This window comes from Abramis brama (genome assembly GCF_963993115.1).
Source record: "Abramis brama genome assembly, chromosome: 4".
In the NCBI taxonomy this organism is placed as follows: Eukaryota; Metazoa; Chordata; class Actinopteri; order Cypriniformes; family Leuciscidae; genus Abramis; species Abramis brama.
Window position 1 is genome coordinate 46018662 of NC_139966.1, and position 21912 is coordinate 46040573.

At 35.6% G+C, this 21912-nt stretch overlaps 2 protein-coding genes across 3 annotated transcripts in view; both read left to right on the forward strand.

Annotated features, from left to right (window-relative positions):
* Window positions 1-13708, forward strand: part of plxnb2a.1 (plexin b2a, tandem duplicate 1) — a 109449-nt gene extending 95741 nt beyond the window's left edge. For both annotated transcript variants that reach the window (XM_084112007.1, XM_084112008.1), the window contains 21 exons: window positions 697-833; window positions 917-1102; window positions 1289-1400; window positions 2325-2534; window positions 2650-2829; window positions 2913-3049; window positions 3622-3722; window positions 3945-4174; window positions 4305-4486; window positions 5048-5114; window positions 5191-5337; window positions 5883-6039; window positions 6496-6596; window positions 7209-7293; window positions 7553-7704; window positions 7822-7982; window positions 10037-10184; window positions 10279-10343; window positions 10420-10495; window positions 11505-11579; window positions 11709-13708. In XM_084112007.1, the coding sequence (XP_083968133.1) occupies window positions 697-833; window positions 917-1102; window positions 1289-1400; window positions 2325-2534; window positions 2650-2829; window positions 2913-3049; window positions 3622-3722; window positions 3945-4174; window positions 4305-4486; window positions 5048-5114; window positions 5191-5337; window positions 5883-6039; window positions 6496-6596; window positions 7209-7293; window positions 7553-7704; window positions 7822-7982; window positions 10037-10184; window positions 10279-10343; window positions 10420-10495; window positions 11505-11579; window positions 11709-11813 (2814 nt within the window). In that variant the 3' untranslated portion in view covers window positions 11814-13708. The remainder of the gene's footprint in view (window positions 1-696; window positions 834-916; window positions 1103-1288; window positions 1401-2324; window positions 2535-2649; window positions 2830-2912; window positions 3050-3621; window positions 3723-3944; window positions 4175-4304; window positions 4487-5047; window positions 5115-5190; window positions 5338-5882; window positions 6040-6495; window positions 6597-7208; window positions 7294-7552; window positions 7705-7821; window positions 7983-10036; window positions 10185-10278; window positions 10344-10419; window positions 10496-11504; window positions 11580-11708) is intronic.
* Window positions 13709-16850: 3142 nt separating this feature from the next.
* On the forward strand, window positions 16851-19299 carry LOC311081833 (overexpressed in colon carcinoma 1 protein homolog). The gene is made up of 3 exons (XM_084112537.1): window positions 16851-17071; window positions 18361-18385; window positions 18966-19299. The coding sequence occupies exons 1-3, from the start codon at window positions 17032-17034 to the stop codon at window positions 19138-19140; spliced, it is 240 nt and encodes a 79-aa protein (XP_083968663.1). The 5' UTR covers window positions 16851-17031; the 3' UTR covers window positions 19141-19299.
* Window positions 19300-21912: the final 2613 nt, after the last annotated feature.

Consider the following 21912-nt stretch of genomic DNA (forward strand, 5'->3'; position numbering starts at 1 on the left):
TGATCCAGTCCAAGGTCAAAATAGAGCAGAATATTCAGTTTCGCTCAGGAAATAAGTCACCAAGTAAAATAGGTTTTGATTTTGTTTTTTTATCTGTAAGATTTTATAATGTTTTTAAAAGATGTCTGTTACAGCAAAGTTGCATTTGTTTAATCAAAAATACAGTAAATAATATTGTAAAATAGTATTGCAATTGAAAGTAACTGTTTCTTATTTTTATATATATTAAAATGTAATTTATTTGCATCATGGCAAAGCTAAATTTTCTGCAGCCATTATTTCAGTCTTCAGTGTCACATGATCCTTCAGAAATATTTTTAATATGCTGATTTGGAACGTATCAAATCATGTATCAACAACATATCAATAAAATTAACCAAATTATTTAACATATATACATTTTTTGTAACATTATAATACAAAATGTATTTACTGTCACTTTTGATCAGTTCAGTGCATCCTTGATAAATAAATGTATTAATTTAAAAAGTCTTACTGACCCCAAAATGTAGTTTATGTATAGGTTGTTATATCTTTTCAGAGTTTCAATTGAAGTTATGTTTTATCCTAAACACTGACTGTGCATACATAGCATTATTAATATTTAATAAAGCTAGTCTGATGTAGAAAAATGAGCTCTCAGGGAGCTGTAAGTGAGCAAATGTTAACAGAAAGAGTTTTCCTCCCATATTCAAGGATCCTGTCCCCATGGCTGTGTCCCCCTCTAAAGGCCCAGCTGCTGGAGGAACCATCATCACTATCACAGGACAGTACCTAAACACGGCTAGTAAAGATGACATCAGCATCACAGTGGACAAAGAGCCTTGTGAAGTGTGAGTAACAAGCAAGCAGTAGATTTCTGGAAGATTTGGATCTTTGTCCAATGCTGATTGTGCCTCTGTTTTCAAACATGTAGTTTGACATTTGGCGAGGAGATCACCTGCAAAACAGGCCCATATAAAGGACCGAAAATTCCTTCAGATAAGTTGCCTGTTACTGTGAAGTATGGCAGGGACACTTTCAGAGATGTCAAAGAAGGCAGATTCGAATACTCAACAAATCCCAAAGTTACAGAGTACACCCCACAGGCTAGCTTTGTTTGGTAAGTCCATTCTTAATCTTTGCTCACACATACAGGTCGCTTTACTGTCGCTCGCTATTAGGCATTTCTAACATTGAATGCCATGGCTTCACAAATAAGACGTCAACAGGGGTGGGTCCAGGGGTGAGAATAAATGGCTGTGTATATAAGTGCTACATGTCTGTATGTTTGTTTGTGTGTTTTCAGTGGAGGCCGTAAGATCTTAGTTATGGGATCTGGATTTGATCAGGTGCAAAGAGCCACCATGCGAGTGCTGCCCTCTTCTGACGAGTTAAATCCCAACTCTGGCGACATGGAGGTGCGTCTCATGTTTGTCATGATGCTTTTGCACCGATCTGTGGTCGAGTTAGTGGTCACTTACAATAAGCAAGGCTGGAATTTGAAATGAAACGAATTCCTTAACGAAATAGTTCACCTAAAAATTCAAAGTTCAGATGTCACCGTTTACTTTTATGTCATTCCAAACCTGTTGGATGCAGCGTTGTTATTGTTAACTAAAACTAAAATGATTAAAAATAGCTTTCGTTAATTGAAAAGAGTTGGAAATAAATTTTTTAAAAAAAGAAAAAAATAAGTGTTTCCTTGGCAACTAAGTGAAATAAAATTAGTTTAAGTACTAAAATTACTCAAATTAAAACAATAAATTTAAGCAAAATAGAAATATATAAAAAATGACTAAAAATTAAAAATAAATCTAAATAAAAGCTAAATCAAAATATTAATAAATAATATAAAGATATATAAAAAGTAAACAGGTATTTTTGTTGTTCGTAGTGACCACAGGCTCTAAAAAGGATAAAAATCATTTTCGAAATCGTTTATCGAAAGCATTTTCATCTCTTTAATATTACGATAACTGAATAAGTTGCTTGTGCTTTCATTTTAAATCTTCTGGTTTCCTATTTTTGTTCTGTCAGATGTTATTGATTGGCTCGACTTAAGAAATGTCAGCATTTCATTTTCGTGCAATTTCCTTTTGATCAAATGTCTGGCTGTCATAACCCATTGCTTGGTTCCAAGCTGAAGAGTTCCCTTTCCTCTCTCACTCTCCTCTGTCTGCATCTTCCTAATATTTCCTTCCCTCTATCTCCCTTCTCTTAATGTTAATAAGCAACATTCATCACGCAGCTGACACCATGCTGTCTCATTTCTTTTTTAGTGCTCAGACATTTGTGAAATGTGTTTTATACAGAGATAAACCAACTTGTTTTCTTTCCTGCAGTTCGTTCAAGAAGTTAGCAGCAAGAACGACTCCGTACTGGAGTTCCTCTCTCCGGTTGTGAACAAGTCATATGCGAACCTTCCCTTAAGAATCATCATCCAGCTAGACAACTTGGTGGAGAACTTGACTAATTTTGTTTACCATCCAGACCCCTATTTTGACCCTTTGAAGGAAAAAGCCATCACGGAAAACAGCATCATCAATGTTAATGCAAGTATTTTTTCTAACGCTATTTTACAGTAAAGATGATATAAGAGGGTTTTGTTTCAGTAACTGGTGATTGTGCTTTCTAAAAAATCACTGCTTCATTGCTTCTGTGTTACAGGGTCGAGGTTTTTCCAAAGCCATGACTGCCAAAGAGGCCCAGGCGTTTGTGGGCGATGAGCAGTGCGTGGTGACAATCCTAGAGGACGATAAGTTGTTCCTCGTGGCCCCCTCCAGCCCTCCTAAATCCACCTCCAGACGCCATCGCAGAGACACCAGCTCAGAGGCCATGGAGCTGCTGGTTAGAGACTGTTCTCCTCAAGTTTTAATCACAGTTGTTCTGACCAATTTTACCCTGCGTTCAAAGTTTCTCGTCTTTTTCAGATCAAATTCGGAAAAGGCGAATGGAAAGTCGGCTTTGTACGCTTTGAGAGGAAATACGAGGTTCCTCTTTACATCATCATTCCTGCTGTCCTCATTCCCATGGTCCTCTTCATTGCAGCGTCGGTCTATTGCTACAGGTAACAAACCTCAGAGTGCACCAGACCGTAATAATGTGAACTTAATAACTTTGATTTCAAAGCTATGGTCTAGTGAGTTGCGCACACGCTCGGACATACGTTTTCTTCATATGGTCTCATTCCCTCCATTTCTCTCTATCATTTCCTTTCCTTTCTGTCTAATATAACAAATAAAGAAGTCAACAAATAATAAATAATGAGTAAATCAAATAAAAAAATCATCATAAAAAATGAAAATTCACTTTGATTGTTAACAGCAAATAAACACATTATCTGGATTCCCTGTCCTTATGCTCAAGTGTTATTAAAAAACAAAAAGGTATTGTATTTAAATTGATTAATAATAATTAAATTGGATTATTTAATAATAAATAATTATTATTAATAATTAAGTGGATAAAAAAAAATAATCAAACCATAAATTAAAATTCACTTTGAACAGCAAATAAACAGTATTAGAATTTCCTGCTCTCTCGCTCTCTCTACTATCAATAAAAAATTAAGTCATATGCATAAGTCATAATAAGCAGTAAATAAGATTAAAATGAATGTTTGTTTTTGCATGTGTACAGGAGGAAAAGCCAGCAGGCAGAACGAGAGTATGAGAAGATCAAAAATCAGCTGGCGAATTTAGAAGAGAGTGTCCGAGATCGCTGTAAAAAAGAGTTCACTGGTAAGATCTCAAGCCATTCATACTGGCGGACCTTTTCCTGCTTCTCAAATAGTTTATCATCTTGTATTCAAATTGAGTCTTTTTGTCTTGGGATGAACAAACTATGAATTACATGTGGTTTTCTGACTTCGTTTGCTTGTCACTTCAGCAAATATTTGTTTTTTAGCAGAACAAAGATGAGTTTTTGCTATTCTGAAAGTACCAACTCTCTGTTTCTCTTAGATCTTATGATAGAGATGGAGGACCACACTAGTGATCTGAGTGAAGCTCGAATCCCATTCCTGGACTACAAGAACTACACCAACCGCGTTTTCTTCCTGCCCTCCAAAGATGGAGCCAACGATGTCATGATCACTGGCAAGCTGGATATCCCAGAATCCCGCAGACCCATTGTAGACCAGGCGCTCAACCAGTTCTCCAATCTCCTGAACAGCAAAACCTTCCTCATCAACGTGAGACCTTAACTTTGTTTCCAGACTACACCCTGATGACATTCTGAAATGTGTTTTCTGCTCTACTATATCTGTGTACTACTGGATTTGATGTATTAGCTGACTTATGTACTAAATCTGTGTGTTGTAGTTCATTCGTACCCTGGAGGGCCGGCAGGAGTTCAATGCCAGGAATAAGGTTTACTTTGCCTCCCTGTTGACGGTGGCGCTACATGGCAAGCTGGAGTACTACACGGACATCATGAGAACCCTCTTGCTGGAGCTCATGGAGGAATATGTCCACAGCAAGAATCCCAAACTCATGCTCCGCAGGTCAGAACCGACGCCAAATCAAATTCATGTGTCAATATTGCAATTGATTAAACGCAATAATGAATGACTTTAGACTTTATATCATAGACTTGGCCCTTTTAATTTGTACGAGTAAACAACCTTAGTTGGGAGTCCCTGATTCAATTTGATTCCAATTCACAAGCTCGCCATTCAGTTTGATTCCTGTTTTGATTAAATTTGATTCAGATTTATTTAGGTATATTTTTGTTTTGTTGTTCATTTTGCTTATATATTCTTCCATATAATTCTGTAAATTATACAGGGCAGTGTTTTACACTGGCAACGTGTCTTTTTGAACCATTCATTAAATGAAACGGGTCATTTGTTTGTGAATCGTTCTACACTGGTTTCGTTGTATTTTGTTATTGTGTGCTGAGCTTGTGTTCTGTTGTTTAATGTATACACTGAATAGAGACACTGATAAAAGTACGTTCTTGTGATTTATAACCATCAATATCAGGATCTTTCAAATGAAGATCACAATTAATCCGAATGCAAGATAACAAAGCTTTTTTTTTTCGGTCTGTGTTTCCTGTTTAGATCTGAGACGGTTGTGGAGAGGATGTTGTGTAACTGGATGTCCATATGTCTCTACCAGTTCCTGAAGGTGAGCAATTTAGCTACAAATAGAAATTGCAGCAATTGTTTTCTGGTTATGGAGGCTGACTAATGTGTTCTTGCAGGACTCAGCCGGTGAGCCGCTCTATAAGCTCTTTAAAGCCATTAAACATCAGGTGGAAAAAGGTCCTGTTGATGCCAAGATGAAGAAAGCCAAGTACACTCTAAACGACACGGGACTTCTGGGGGATGATGTTGAGTACAGTATTTTGGTAAGTACTTGAAGTATTTTCTCATTTCCATTAGGACAGTTTAATGTCTGATGATGGAATTACCTTGAAAACATATTTTAGAAACCACACTTTGTTTCTGAAGTGTGTGGCATGTCTGTTTACTCCTAATATGTGTACAAAGTGGTTTCCTAGCAGAAACGGTCAGTAAGGGCCCCGCTCAACGGAAAGCTTGTTAGTACAGAATGGTAAGAGAGACTCAGGAAAGCAGAGACAGTGTTAGTGTGTCCATCATTGTTCTCCTAACACCATTTCATTGCCCAGCAGTGAGTCTGTAATCTCATTCTCGACCGTAAAACTGCTCCTCAGGGACTGAACAGCCATTATCCGCTGGAGGAAACTATTTGGCTGAGAACGATTCTTGCAATCTTGGAAAACAAACAAAACCGATACTCTTATTTTGTTAGTGGATTACAACCAAGATTTTAGCCTAAGTAATTGACTAGTGATTCTTATCTGTTTGTTTATTTGATGACCTTTGTACACTTGATGGTACCAGTATACTAAAGCCTATTTGATCTTTTTAGACCCTGCAGGTGCTGGTTCACGGTGAGGGTCCCGACGTGACCCCTGTCAAAGTCCTGAACTGTGACAGCATCTCCCAGGTGAAGGAGAAGATCATCGAGCAGGTGTACAGGAATCTGCCCTACTCCCAGAGACCCACGGTGGACAGCGTCGCACTCGGTTAGACCTCGCATACATTTGAATTTCCTTACCACCCAGCACTTATGATTCATTACAGCAGGAACATTTCCAAAAGCCTCTAAACTTTATGAAAGTAACACGCATAAATAGCTCCCTTTATTAACAACGTGCTGCATTTAAAGGAATTGGAGGAAGACACGCTTAATCCCGGCTCTGAACAGATAGCGGTTTGATTAATGGTGGGATTTTGTGCATGTCGGTCTGTACTCCTGCAGTTCTTAATGAGTTGTTCTTCCAAATGTGCTGAATTGTTAAAGCCGATGTCTCGCATCATCCATCAGACAGACGAATCTGGTTAAAAAGTAGTGTAGGGAAAAACCAGCCAGGGATTTTCTTTTTCTCAGGTTGTCAAGTGTAATTCGTGCCTAGTTTGTTGGGGTTTTTTTCCCTCCCTCATACCGTGTTGTGAGACATTACTTTCTCTTCTTGCCACAGAGTGGCGCCCTGGCTCTACAGGGCAGATCCTGTCTGATCTGGACTTGACATCACAGAAAGAGGGAAGGTGGAAACGAATCAACACACTGGCCCATTACAATGTGAGTATTTGCATAAGTGCTTCCTGTCTTTTATGGCTGTAAATTATGGCTCTCTTATGTTTCTCACTGATTAATGTTGTCTTGAAGAGCACGTCACTGTGCGATAACTGTCAGTCTATTCAAATTATTTGATTTGTGATTTAACTCAGTTTTTTTGTAGTTAATGCATTTTTTATGTTATTATTTGTTGTTTTATTTTATTTTATTTTATTACAAGCCTTTTATTTAATTGTTTTATTTTGTATTATATATTGATATTCTGTATTATTTTATTAAACAAAATACAATACCACTATATATTTACAATACTATTATAAAATATTGTATTTTATTATACAAATTATTATTTTCCACATATAAATATTCATACTAATTATTTTACTATTATTATTACTAATTTTTTTAATAAGAAATTCTCTCTGCTTGTCAATCTTTTTGTGATGTCTTATTTATTAAAGGCATAAAAAAACTACATATTTAAGTAATCAGATGTAAAAATAAGTTAATTTTGAAAATATGCTTCCATATTATTTCTTGTTAAATTAAAACTAATACCATTTTGTGTCTGAATTGATGGTTATATATTGTATTCTGTGTGTGTGTTTGTGTTAGGTGAGGGATTGTGCCACCCTTGTCTTGTCTAGAGTTCTGCACACCCAGCAGTCTTTCGACCAGAATCAAGACAACCACGAAGAAAGTTAGTGACTTTGAAGTGTATTGAAGTCTTAAACTCCTACCACCAATTGTGTTTTAATGACACCAGTGCATTGCTTCTTATTGATCCCCTTAATAGTCCAAAACTTATTGACAGAATGAATGAAATCTGCTGGTGCACTAAATGAACAGTAAAGTAGAACTGAATCCAAGCTAATGGACCGAATAAGTGTTTAAAATAACTGTTCTCCACACAGGAAGAGCAATCAGTCCTTCAATTGTGCTTGTTTTATGTTGAACAGGAAATGCTTTGCTGGAGGACGATAAAGTATTTCACCTGGTGAGACCAGCGGATGAGCTTGACGAAGTGAAATCAAAGAGGGGGAGTATGAAAGACAAGGCCACGACGAAAGCCATCACTGAGATTTACCTGACCAGACTGCTCTCTATGAAGGTATAGTAGACTGAATATTTGCTTGTACATTTGAACATTTCATTCACATTTAGACTTGTATTTAATTGTAAACGACTGAGATTAAATAGAAAGCAATGTGCTGTGTTTTTGTTACAGGGCACACTGCAGCAGTTTGTGGATGATTTCTTCCGCAGCGTGTTGTGTCCCGGGACTGTGGTTCCACCTGCAGTCAAGTATTTCTTTGACTTCTTGGATGAACAAGCTCTAAAACATGACAATGTTGATGAAGAGACCATTCACATTTGGAAGACCAACAGGTATGAAACACTGTTAAAACTGTTTAACACTCAACAGTTCGGAACATTCCCTGCTTAAAGGAATCATTCACTAAAAATGAAAAATTCTGTCATCATTTACTCTCTCAATGTCATGTCACTCCAACTCCACTGTTAACTTTCTTTCTTCAGGAGTTTCATTGACTTTCATTGTAAACAATGAGACATTTTTTCAAAATGTAGGCCCTATGTATTTTTAAATAATTCATGGTAAATTAACATATATTATATTATATTATATTATATTATATTATATTATATTATATTATATTATATTATATTATATTATATTGTATTATATCATATTATATTATATCATATTATATTATATTAAACATTTTATTCAATATATATATATGTATTAATATACAGTATAAATAATGTATTTTATAATAACAATTGTAAATTCCCTGTCTTATATTATATTATATTATATTATATTATATTATATTATATTATATTATATTATATTATATTATATATTTAAATGTATTTTTTATAATAACAATTGATTGTAAATTCAGTGAACATTATGCTGTGAGGTCTTGCGATTTAAAAATAACTTTCATATTTGTGACCCTGGACCACAAAACCAGTCACATGGGTCAATTTTTTGAAATTGAGATTTACACATTACATGAACGCTGAATACGTAAGCTTTCCATTGATGTGTGGTTTGTTAGGATATGACAATATTTGGCCGAGATACAACTATTTGAAAATCTGGAATCTGAGGGTGCAAACAAATCGAAACAGAGAGTAAATCGCCTTTAAAGTTGTCAATTTATCTTCGTGATTGTGCTGCGTTCAAAATGTTTTATATATTTACGGTAGGAAATTTACAGAATATGTTCATGGAACATGATCTTTACTTTACTTATCTTTACCCGTGCGACTTGTGACTGGTTTTGTGATCCAGGGTCACATTTAATTAAAAGCACACTGCCTAACATTTGGGGTAAATTACAGTACATATCCATTTATAGCTAGGCACTTGTTCACATACAACTAACCACGAAATTCCAGTTCTCACAATAACAAGAACAAACCATCCTAAAAGATTTGAAAACACTGGAGGGAAATGATCCTAACTCTTTTCAACTTGGCAGATTAAATTATCTGGGCTTTAAGCCTTGATAAAAAATTCAGTGTGTCTTGTTGAATGAGCAGAGAGATTGACAGGTTAGGTCTGTATCAGCGTGCTCTTTTCTCTGTTGCTCCCCTTCTCTCATCCATTGCCATCAGCAGCTCATTAAAATACCCTTCTCATTATTGTTTTGCAGAAGAACAGTGACTGCTGGGTAAGTCACGAACAAGGTTTTGATTTATTTTCAAGGGTTTGTTCTAAGTCAAGGCCAACGGGACTGGTATTGACTCAGTATGGATTGCCCAGTGCCTCTGGGACGCTGTTATAATAAAATCCCATTCCAAAAACTCTGAGATACAGTAACTATTTTCTAACAAATGATGGTCTTTAATTGAATGAGGAGGTGCGGATACAGGCACTAGATCAAGGGATTAAAAACAGCTCTGGAGGAATGAAGATAAAGCTATTACAATCCTTTAAACAAAAAAACAATGGCTTAGTTAAAATTAAAATGGCATTTCTATTCAGGAGAGGGTTTGTTGTGGTTGTCTTCATTAAGCTGGATTGATTGGTACTGCGAGCTTAATTTGACAGGTAGACTTTAGATGAATACCTAGGTTTGTGAGCTTGTTTTTTTTTGTTTTTTTTTTACGTTTTACTGGCAAATCTGGGCAATTTTTATATGAATATTTTACTTAATATATGCCATAAGTATCGAAAACAATGCACTTTAAAAAAATATTAGTGGTAGGCCCTCCTTCAAATGGTTTATTTTTTACTTAAATTATATATTATTTTATTTATATTTTAATTTTGTTGTTTTTATTTGTTTTTGTTACTTGTTTTTTAAAAAAATACATTTTTATTTAATTTTGTCCTTGCAAGTCATTTAATAAGAATTTATCTTCAAAGAAATTGATGTATCAGCTGTGTGTGTGCATTTCTGCAGTTTGCCTCTACGGTTCTGGGTGAACATTTTGAAGAACCCTCACTTTATGTTTGACGTTCATGTGACGGAAGTGGTGGACGCCTCTCTGTCTGTCATCGCCCAGACCTTCATGGATGCCTGCACTAAGAGTGAGCACAAACTTACCCGGGTGAGCAGCAACGTTTAAAGATGTACTTTATCAATCCTATAATGTCATCTTGGCTTTCTGTCTCATGTTCCCTTTCTTGATCTCTCTTTCATAGGAGTCCCCCAGCAACAAACTGCTTTATGCAAAGGAAATCTCCACTTACAAGAAGATGGTTGATGAGTAGGTTTCTATTCTGTTCAACAGTTTGTTCATATGTAATCACAGAAAAAGTAACCATGTTCTCTTTGCTCTTCAGTTATTACAAAGGCGTCCGGCAGATGGTTCCAGTCAGTGACCAAGACATGAACACGCACCTTGCAGAGATTTCACGTGTATGTTTATTTTATTTTGATATATATATATATATATATATATATATATATATATATATATATATATATATATATATATATATATATATATATATATATATATATATATATATTTTTTTTTTTTTTTTTTTTTTTTATTGTCATTTTTATTTAATGTAATTTCTATTTTATTTTGTTATATTTTGTCATTTTTATATATATTTTTTTGTTTTGTTTTATTTTTTTATATTATTTTCTGTTTTCATTTTTAGTTTATGTAATTTCTATTTTGTTTTATGTTGTATTTCGTCCATTTTATATTTCATTTAATTTTGTTTTATTTTTATTATATACTTTGTCATTTAAATTTTTTGTAATTGTTTTATTATAATATATTTTGTAATTTTATATTTTGTCATTTTAATTTATTTTCTTTTCTTTTATTCTTATTTCCTATTTTACTTTTTTATATTTTGTAATTTATATATATATATATATATATATATTTTTTTTTTTTTATATTGTCATTTTTATTTAATGTAATTTCTATTTTATTTTGTTATATTTTGTCATTTTTATATATATTTTTTTGTTTTGTTTTATTTTTTTATATTATTTTCTGTTTTCATTTTTAGTTTATGTAATTTCTATTTTGTTTTATGTTGTATTTCGTCCATTTTATATTTCATTTAATTTTGTTTTATTTTTATTATATACTTTGTCATTTAAATTTTTTGTAATTGTTTTATTATAATATATTTTGTAATTTTATATTTTGTAATTTATTTTCTTTTCTTTTATTCTTATTTCCTATTTTACTTTTTTATATTTTGTAATTTATATATATATATATATATATATATATATATATATATATATATATATATATATATATATATATATATATATTTCCCATTTTTTTATATTTATTTTTTATTTCTACATTTTTCAGTGTAATTTTACATTTCATTTAATTTGATCGCATGCATGTTATGGTAAATAACAGATTTGACATTTTATCTTTCTCCAGTCACACACAGATAAGTTAAACACCCAGGTTGCATTGCACCAACTTTACCAGTATGCCAGCAAGTACTACGACGGGGTAGGTGTTATTACACATCAGAGTATGTGAGCGAGGCGACTCGCATCCTCTGCTACACATATTTCTTGCTTGAGGTCAATGAGTAAAACAGCACAAATATCTGTCTCTTTCTTGCCTTGCCACCCGTAGATCATCTCGTCACTGGAGGATGACCCTGCCGCCCAGAGCAAACAGCTGACCCTCAGACTGCAGCAGATCGCCGCTGCGCTGGAGAATAAAGTGACCGATCTTTAGTGTCGGGAGCCCAGACTTGAGATAGGAGACGGAAGTGCCACTAAGTCCAAGACGCAGCTCAATTTAATGGGCTCAAAAATAAGAACATCCCTTCTGGAGGACTCTCTGGTTGATGGAGCCTCTGCTCCGGCGAGTGAAAGAAAAAGCGAGGTGGAACACAGACTATTAGCGGACCCTTCCTTTCCTCATGGCTTTCAGCTTTGCTCTTGATTCAGTGGGACCAATATAAACTCTGAGCTGAGGAAACATCACAAATGTTGCTGAAATTGAAAACTCACTATGGTACTTCTCAGATCAGCACCTGCACAATTAAAGTACAGCATTTTTTTTTTTTTTTTTTTGTTCTGCTATGCCAATAATCAGATGTTCGGTATATTCTACCTGTGTAGATGAAATAAAATAGTATTATATGTAAATATATTTTTACACTTAAGGCAGCGAGAGAGAGGCTTTAGACAGAACAAATTGATTATTGTTTCTGTGGAAGAGTACCGTTTTGTTTTCCTGTGTATTTTAAGTGCCACTTTCATTCCTGTGCAGTGATTGTCACATCCTGTGGATTCTTTGACGCCATTGGCTAACGGTTCCGTTTGTGGTAGCACTATCGATTTGTATTGGTGTCTGTGATGCTGATGTCCATGCCAGTGCTTCTTTTGTCCCTCCAAAAAACTTTTTATTGTGTTTTACCGGTGATTGCGTACAATAATGTCATTGAGTCACTTTCCAATTCAACCACTGTTCAAAAGAACAGAGGCCATTATTGCAGAGCGACTGTCCAAGTCTCAAAAACACAGCGAGCACATTTGATCCACGACATGCAGACACTCAGAACAAAGGCCAAGGAAGCTTTAATCTCCCGTTCCTTTGGTGTCTGATCCAGTTGCATTTTTATGTTTTGTACCATCTTTTCTTTTATATATGTGCACTTCGACACACAGCTTGCCTTATTTTATGACACAATTATGATTTTTGTATTTTAAATCAACAATACAAGACCGATTCAATCAAGGAAGTTTACATTGCTGGTTGCCTTTCTTAAAAAGAAGTGTAACACACGAATGGTAGAGAATTTTCCCTGAATGTGATAACGAAATGCGAACGAACGTGACTTTCTCAGCGTTTGCCTTAACAGCAATAGTTTGGACTGAGCGACTCATATGCCAATTAAATCATGATATCATAGAATGAATTGAATTCAGTTTATTGGTACTGTTTTATTTTGAAAAAAAAAAGTTTTATTTAGAGCTTACCAAAGTTTAAATATTTTTTTTCCGCAGCTGTCCGCAACCATCTAATGCATCTGTTGTTTTATATGTATCAAATTATTTAGTTTAAAGTGTGATTTAATTGATAAAATATATATATATATATAGAGAGAGAGAGAAAATGGTAAGGCAGCTGATGGTAATCTTAATCTGTCGTCAAACTGATTTTTTTGGGGGTAATTTGTGAATGGTACGATTTTCCTACCTGTATGTTCTGACTCAATTGTGCCAAACACCGCACACTCTTATAATGACAAAAGAATAATGTGGACTATATTGTTTAGTCATGAACTTTACTAGTGGGAGTGACTCATGTTGCCTTTAGGTAGGCGGTGACAAATTCACTCTGCAGCCAATCAGAGGCTGGCACCGCCCATTCTGAGCATGATGGACAGATCAGGAAATGCCTTTGAACTGTAAATATAGCCAACTGCCAAGATTTCATATTCTTTTCTCCTTTTTTCTTGCTGCTCCTGCCAGTTCTCCTGTGTTGTCTAGCTACCGTGTCAGTGGCTTATTGTAAAGCTTCTTGTTTGCCTTTCTTTACCAGGTAGTGCCTTACAAATACGAGTAATAATGATCAGTTGTGTGGTGATTGTGTCTGCATTAAAAATTGCAATAGGGATCTTAGTTATGTTTCTCTGTTTTTGTACAATAACTGTTCTATACCTTTTTAAATGTGTATGTTGGCCTGTTATATTATGTTATACACTTATATTTTCTAATATATCCCTGGTCTGAAATCTGAACGCCCTAGAACCAAACCAAGAGATACTTGCAAGCATCCTGATGAGGATCCTGCAACTCTAGATACTTCTTTATAGATGACGTCAGAGATGAGGTAAGAATCAGGTGATAATTTTTCTTAATTTGTTTTAATGATCAGTCAATTTAAACCGTTGTTTTATTGTTATGGTTGGTAAAGACCCATTAATACTAACTAGTAATGAATAGTCCTTATTGAATCAGCAGTTTTAGTGGTCCATACACTAATAAATGTTTGCTTTCAAGCAATATAGACAGCTGATGGGTCCTTTACAACAATCAAGACCAAATTTTAGAGGCATTAAGATCAATGAGTCAAGTCCAAAAGTGCATTTTAAACCGTCTTCTGTCTAGAGACCAATACTAAAGGGAATAGGATTGTGGAGGTAGCTCTGATGTATGTAGATTAGAAAGCAATCACATTAAACTTACTGCAGATGGGAGTGACTGTAAATGGTTTGTACTGTATTATGTCAAGCCATTACTGTCAGTGTTAATGTGTTGGATGTGCTTTCAAGGACATGAATGCACCCCAGTCTGAAATAAATTACAGCATGAATATTTATTTAATTACACACCGGTGTTGTTATTGGGAACTAAAACTGGTTAAAATGTTTTTGTTAATTCAAATAGAGCTGAAATAAAATGAAAAACTAATTAAAAAAATAAATAAAGCTAATTACAAACTATTTAGCCATATAAATTGTAATATTACGTGTCAAAAGTGCATAAACTACAAAAATGTCAAAAACACAAAGCTAAGAGACTAACATTACAATGAAAAGTGAAAATATGAAAAAAGCTACTTCAAAATATTAATAAGAACTATAATAATATAGAAATGATACTCAAATAACTCTGTTTAGCTGATGACTGCACTGATATTCAGTACAACAGCACTCTTGCTTGTGATCTTTTTTTCTTCTACCAACAAAAATAGTTTTTTTTTTTTTTTTTTTTTTTTTTTTTTTTACTTTTCTAAAAGTCATTCTGGAACGGAAGTATGTGAGTGGAGCGGAAAAGGGGAACAGTTTTAAATGTTTGTTTGTCCACTGGATACATGGGAAAACGGCAATTATAGTAAAAAAAAAAGAAGAGCTAAATATAGGATTGCATCTCTTTCTCTCTCTCTCTCTCTCTCATATTCTAGCTCCCTCCACACCGTTAACTTCACTGGTTTATTTTTAAGTAGACATTAATTGTTGTTTTCTCTGAATGGTCCTGCCTGAAGGCCTGAGAGCTTTCAGAGTAAACTAGGACACAGATCACTTCTGGTCCAAGGCGTGAGTGAAACATGAACGTGTGTCAGTAACTCCAACATAAAGACGAGGCTGTGACGCCATTTACGGGAGGACAACAAGCTGAAGGACATTGAATTAGATGTTGTGTGCCGAAGTTGTTTGTTCTCTTTTATCTCCGGCTATTTTCAGACACTTTCCTCCTCAGGTTCTGACACTTGAACCTTTTTTCTTCTTCATTTTGTTGGATTTATTTTGAATTTTGGTGTTCTGTTACAGGAATAGATGGCCAATTCCAAATTTGTTTACATAGATAGCTAGAAAGAAACACTTAACAACGTTAATATACTGCCCTCTGCTGCCCAAATGGATCCATATTACACCCATTATAGCTTGGACTAAAAAAGGAGAGAAAAATCTTAATTATGTTCCTGTGATCTCAATGTCATTAACTACTCCTGTGAAGAGTGTGCAAAAAAACTGCCTTCCTTTCTGTGACTAAGAATAACGCTGACTAGTCTAAGGTCTAAATGGAGTTGTGTACTGGCCTGATGACTGTAAACCATTAAGCATTCTCAGGAAGTTTTAATCTATCTAAGTGGAAGGCACATGGTGAAAGGAAATAACAGTTATGAAAAGGCCAAGTGTATGACTCATTACCGGCTGAATACAGAGAGAGAAAATAACTAAAGTTATAAGCCAGAATTTATCAGGATGAAGACAACGTTACTGATCTAATATTTTGCATATTTAACGAATAATCCCAAGTTTAAAAGCTTCCCGTTTCTGCTTTTAAACACTCCAGTGCATTCGCCACCTAGATTATAAGTGCATATGTAGGCCTACCTGTTTTTTTCTTGAAGTCTCAGGATGGATTTAATATAGTGTCTGTCCACACTATGTCGTTTTTAATATTTTCTGATGCTCTTGTATCGCTGGTCATACCTTTTTATCACCTAAGTGTCTTGTTTCTTCTCTTTGTTCTGTTGTACACGACTCAGAGACCCATTTCAACCAAAAGCAGCATGTGTAATTAGTCTATGTCCTCACTTGCCTGCTAAAAGGACTGGGAACATGGATACGGAGACATTTACGGTGTGCGGTTGTGGCGTATGCTGCTCCTAATAAGATACAATTCATATAAATGTAATTCTGTCATTTTCTCAGGCAGGATACTTCTGTAGTGACGTCACCTTTGATTGCTTTTAGTCTGTGTGTGTGTGTGTGTGTGTGTGTGTGTGTGTTGTAAACTATTTCAGTTTACATTTTGCACAGTATGTTGGTTTTAGCATTTTATTTTTTTGAATTTGAAACTATTCTGATTATTATTATATATTAATGTATTTTTATGTTAATATATTTATTAACAAAATATTTTTTTTATTTTAAAATAATTTAAAATTAATTATTAAATGCTATTATTGAATGAATGTTATGTATTATAAATGAACTTTAAAAAAAAAAAAATTCAGACAAATGTTACCCCAGTAAAAGTTTGCTATGGCCTCCTTGGCCCCCTGTATTAGAGCCACTGTTCTACAGAGAATGTGCAATTTGCACACATCGCATTTTTATTCTTTTAATTAGCTTTGCCTTTCCAACAGTGTTATCAGCCCTCTTCCCAACACATGCACACAATCTATGTTACCTGGGCAACCCTGCCAGGGTGGAGGAATACCTCTCACCAACCTCCTCCCTTCTTTCTCTCTCTCTCATTCCCTCTCTCCCCCCGTACAAGCGTCCTGCCTCTCTCTGAGACTCAAGGGAAGTATATCAGCTCAGACACATTCAGACTGCACTTCTCTCATCCTCACTCTCTCCTCATCCCTCCATTCATCCCTCTCCTGTCTAATTCCCATAATCTCTTTCTCTTTTCCCTTCTCATTCCCCTCTGGACTGCCCATCCCTTCTCTTTCCATCTCTTAGATTCACTTTGGTCAATTTTAAAGCATGGGCTGTGGGAATTCCACCGCTGGCAGCACAGCTGCAGGTAAGTGTGCTGCTTTTCTGACCTTATTTCTGTGTGTGCGAGTGTACACGAGTCTGTGTGTGTGTGTGTGTGTGTGTGTGTGTGTGTGTGTGAGAGAGAGCTCTGTAAACAAACCCATGTCTGCTCGAGTTTAGCCATCTAGTCGTATCTCTCTCTCTCTCTCTTTTCACAAACCATTGGCTGCTGGCCAGACACACTGTTGTGAATGGGAGATTTGAGAGTCTGTCAGGGCTGAAACATTCATCAAGATTCACTCAACCCAGTCCTTGCGGGTTTTAAATAGATCTAATTGTTAAACAACTAGTATGATATAGAAGTATATATTAGAAGTCCATTGAGACTAAATGAAATTCATGAATGGTGTTTGTTTACACTGCTGGAAAGGGATGTGAATCTCTCAGAGGATCTTATGAGACTGACGTATCTCTCTCAGCTGGACATGGACAAGTGTGTGTGTGTGTCGGTGAACGTTCTGTCCTCAGTCAATTTTCAAAAATCAAGAGAGTTAGACCACAATCTGAACACGCTTCAGTGTGAGTCATCTCACTTGAGCAAGCAAATAAACAGGAGCCTTGGCAGGAATGAGCATGAATCGATATCGACTGCTCTGTGAGGGTTTGAAGTGGAGTCGTCAAAAAATGAGTATAATTTTAAGCATTACAGTGGGATGAAAAGATGTAATTTGCATTGAAAAATCAGGTTTGTGTCTGCAGGAATTTGTGGGGATACAGGTAATCTTAACAGTGTGTAATTAAGACTGTCTATTATATCTGTGGGGATTCAGATAAAAAAAATGTTCCCCGTTTACCATTATGCTATCAATAGGTGCATAACTCCGTCAGTTAACTTTAAGAACTACACACACACTAGTGTTAGCTTGATGACTCATATCGTTTGATTGACAACCAGACATTGGACAGAGCTCTCATTATACCAGCAAATGTCAAATCTGCCCGACAACACCTTCACCACCTTCCAACTTCCTTCTATATTTGTGTCATAAATATATAAGGAAGGTGTTGTCAGGCAGATTTTCGTAATAATAACATAAGTTTATAATAACATTAATTACTTCGGACTTCGCAAATAATGAATTGTTTTTTTTTAATTAAGCACTTTTCTTTTAAATCAGGTCTGCACCTGTGGGAATGTGTATTTAATGGAGGTTATAAGCGGATGAAGCAGATTTAAGAGAGCAATACATATGTTCCTTTATTCAGTGTGTGTATATAATGATCAAAAGGAACACGTGGCATGATTAATGACTGTATGTTTGTTTATTTCCACAGGTCCATCTGAGTCAGCCAAAGATGTGTGAGTATTCCCAGTACAACAAAAAAATATATACTTTGGCAACTCATAGTTTTCACTAAAACACCAGTTATTATTCCCACACACACACACACACACACACACAAAAAGCAATAATAATAAAAAAAATATAATTTTTTTTATTTATTTTTTATTTGGTTTTTCAGTTGTCACAATGACTGAATTATCTTTGTTATTGTGGTGAAAACTATGGTTACCTGGTACATCCCAGTGTCCTTCGGTTTCTGGAACTGCTTGTCAATCAATTTCCCTTCAGAGAAAAAAAAAAACAGTGGGCCTGTCATTTTCCAAACAGTTTCTGGACTTATTCTCCCACGTGAACAGCAAGCACCAGCACTCCGCAGGAGAGAGTCTCGCTGCCACACACATTCACCGCAATAACACACCAGACCTGTAGAGATCTAATGCATCATACATATTCACAAGCCTCTTGTAAGATTTGCATTACTGTGTTCGGGGCTTCTAATCAAGGATCTCTATAGGATAGTCTCACCAAACTCATCATTTTATGCATGACCCCTCAAGACTTTGATCATATCTTAGTTCTGTTCTGGGCCCACAGGCAGCAAGACGATTCGTCTGTCGACGATGAGAAGAGGATGAACTATGGCGGAGTGTATGTGGGTTTACCTGCAGACCTCAGCAACGTGGCCATCGGCCAAACACCCTCCACACACAAAGGTGAGATGGTGACACAGTTTTACATGCACTTACCCTCTGTATTCGCTTATCATTAGTTGTAGTATTAGTGCAAGTGCTAGTAATAGTAGATAAAGTAAACAGTAGATGTGAAAACCAGTGATCAGACAATAAATCAGACAGTCTGATGATCAATGGAATAGATAGAGGCAACGAAGTATTTAAATAAACGATTAACCAATCACAATCCACTATGCATGTTTTATGCTGTAATTGCTGTGTAGTAATAAAGTAGTCAGAGCAATATCAATATAGAATATTCAAATCTTGAGACAAAAGTCTTTTATCATTTCAGTGTTAATTTGATTCCATCTTAAACACAGTGTTTGTAAAAAGTGCATGTGAACTTAGAAAGTGGCATAAGAAAAGACTTATGTACCTTTTTTCTCTCCTTACCTTGATAATCCACAGAGGTGTATATGTATATAAAAGAGAAAGAAGGAAATGTAAGTGTGAATGCAGTGGGAATGAAGTTTCATTCTCTGCCGTCTCTTCCAGAAACTCATTACTTACTCTATGGAAACCAATTTCCTCAATTCTCTCTGGTCTCATGTTGAGAATGAATAAAGATGTGGAGAATACCAAAAAAAAGGGGTGTGGAAAAAATCTTAAATTAAAGTAATGAATTATATTTAGTTGTGTGTGTGTGTGTGTGTGTGTGTGTTCTGGGAGAGTTGTTCTTGAAGGCTCTGGGATGTGTTAATTGGAGAAACATCTTTCCTCAGGGGAAGCGGAAACTGCTGAGTGCCAAAGAGAGTTAGTAAAGCTAAAGGTTTGTCTGTGAGGGGATGCACATAAGTGGTTTTAAAAAAATATAAAAAATATATATATTTGGTAATTGAAATAAAGCTAGAATAAAATAGAATATAAAATAAGTTGAAAAACTTAAACAAAAATGTTGTCTTGTTAAGTACTAAAAATACTAAATTCTAAAACTGAAATAAATTATAACAATATAGAAATATATATAAAAAAGACAAAAGCACAGAATTACTCAAATTAAAATGAAAAATGAAAATATAAAAGCCAGTTCAAAATAAGATTAAATATTATATAAATAGTATTATATTTTATATTTATATAGTATTATATAATAGTATATAAATAATACTAAAATAACACTGATCCACATGCATGTGTGAGAGAGTGGGATTATGCTTAACTATATCAACTAACGCATATTTCCATCAACAGAATAATGATATTCAGAGCTGAACGCACAGATATAAAGGTAAGCCCATTTTTGCTTTCTTATACAAACATCAAAGTATGCCACTTCTTACATAAAACCATTATTGATCAAATGGCGAACAACATAAATCGAAACGAGTTGCCTCACAGCCTACAGCTTTCTAAGGCGACCTTACCGTATTTGGAATTGGAACTCCATGAATAACACTCCTCAGTTTATTTTAATTCATTTCAATGGAGTTTCATGTTAGCATGTTGCTAAGCTAACAGCGCAAAACTCTTAATGAGCACAAATATTGAGTACTACAATTGGTTGTCTTATGCAGGGTTCACAGTGATGCCTTAGAATAACCATTGGGTTCTCCAAAGAACCTTTGAGTGAACAGTTCTCAATTTTTTTTTTTTTTGTGTGAAGTGTGATTATTTCAATAATCAAAAAATAACGTTTTTTTCCCCCCATTGTTCACTGCAAAGGTTCCATAGATGTTAAAAAAAGTTCTTCATGGAACCATCAATGCGAATAAAGAATCTTTATTTTTAAGAGCATGTTTTGTAGTCCACTCACTGTGTTTTAAAGCCAAGGTTTCTTAGAAAGATGAGCTATGTATTTGCACGTACACTGACTGCTCGCTCTCTTCTTTAACTCTTAGGGCTGTCCGGAGGGATTCTTGGCTGAAAAGTGCTGCGTAATAATCCCAACAGGACGCAATCTTCATCGTTGTTGATTGGCTCGTTGGGACACAACGGAATCCTCTGAGGGCCAATCATCTAATTGAACGCTCTGGAAACTGAACTAGAAATAGTTCTGCTGACAAGGTCAGAGGTCAGAGACAAATCTGAGTTTGTTTGCGTCACTCAGCGAATTTAAGGGCAACTGCTTGTTTCTCAGGACAACGACACACAAACGACAATCACAAAGCATTGGGGAATCTGTAAATGTGTCTCTGAACTCACCTTTTCCCTCACAATGTTGCTGTGTATGTCACGTTTACTAAGGGGGTTTCACAAGGGTCAAGTGGTTTCCAAGGGGGAAAAGAGGCACTTTTTATGCCCTTTCAACATGATCCACATCCTCTCAGACACACTTCTCTAATCATAACAGGAAATCATGTATAAGAAAGAATTGATTTAGTGAGTGTCATGTTTGCAAGACATGAAGTGCCTTAGAAGGAGCTTGTTTCTGTGCTGATGGTCTTATTGCTTCTTCAAGCCCTTTACTGTCGTCCTGAGGTGAAATCAAGGGTTATGTGTTTGTGATTGGTTTTAAGGTCCCTCCATTCCGGTAACCCAATTAGAGTGACCCAGTGAAAGCCTCTGAAGAACAAGTTTATCTGTGCTAGCAGCGCCTGACCTGAGAGAATTCTGAGGACCGTGAAAGTAGGCCAGCGATCGCACTCAGGTCAGCTGGAACACACACTCCTGTGACACAGGGCAAATGAGTTGAGGAGTGGAAGACAGAGAGTGAAAGAAAGTGAGAGCCGGACCGTCTCACATCGGGTGCTGAATAAAAGGCCAGTGACACGGGTTCTAGCTGAACTCCCGTGAACTCCCATTTTCTTACACCTAATGCCGGATACTCGCTACACCACTTTCAAAGTTGTTGGATCACTGTTAATCGC

What these genes read in the sequence shown, in the direction of transcription:
- LOC311081833 (XM_084112537.1), top strand. Translation starts at nt 17,032, where the DNA reads ATGGGCTGTGGGAATTCCACCGCTGGCAGCACAGCTGCAG. An exon ending in CGCTGGCAGCACAGCTGCAG is followed by an intron (nt 17,072 to 18,360) that starts GTAAGTGTGCTG and finishes TTATTTCCACAG; the next exon opens with GTCCATCTGAGTCAGCCAAA. An exon ending in TCTGAGTCAGCCAAAGATGT is followed by an intron (nt 18,386 to 18,965) that starts GTGAGTATTCCC and finishes CTGGGCCCACAG; the next exon opens with GCAGCAAGACGATTCGTCTG.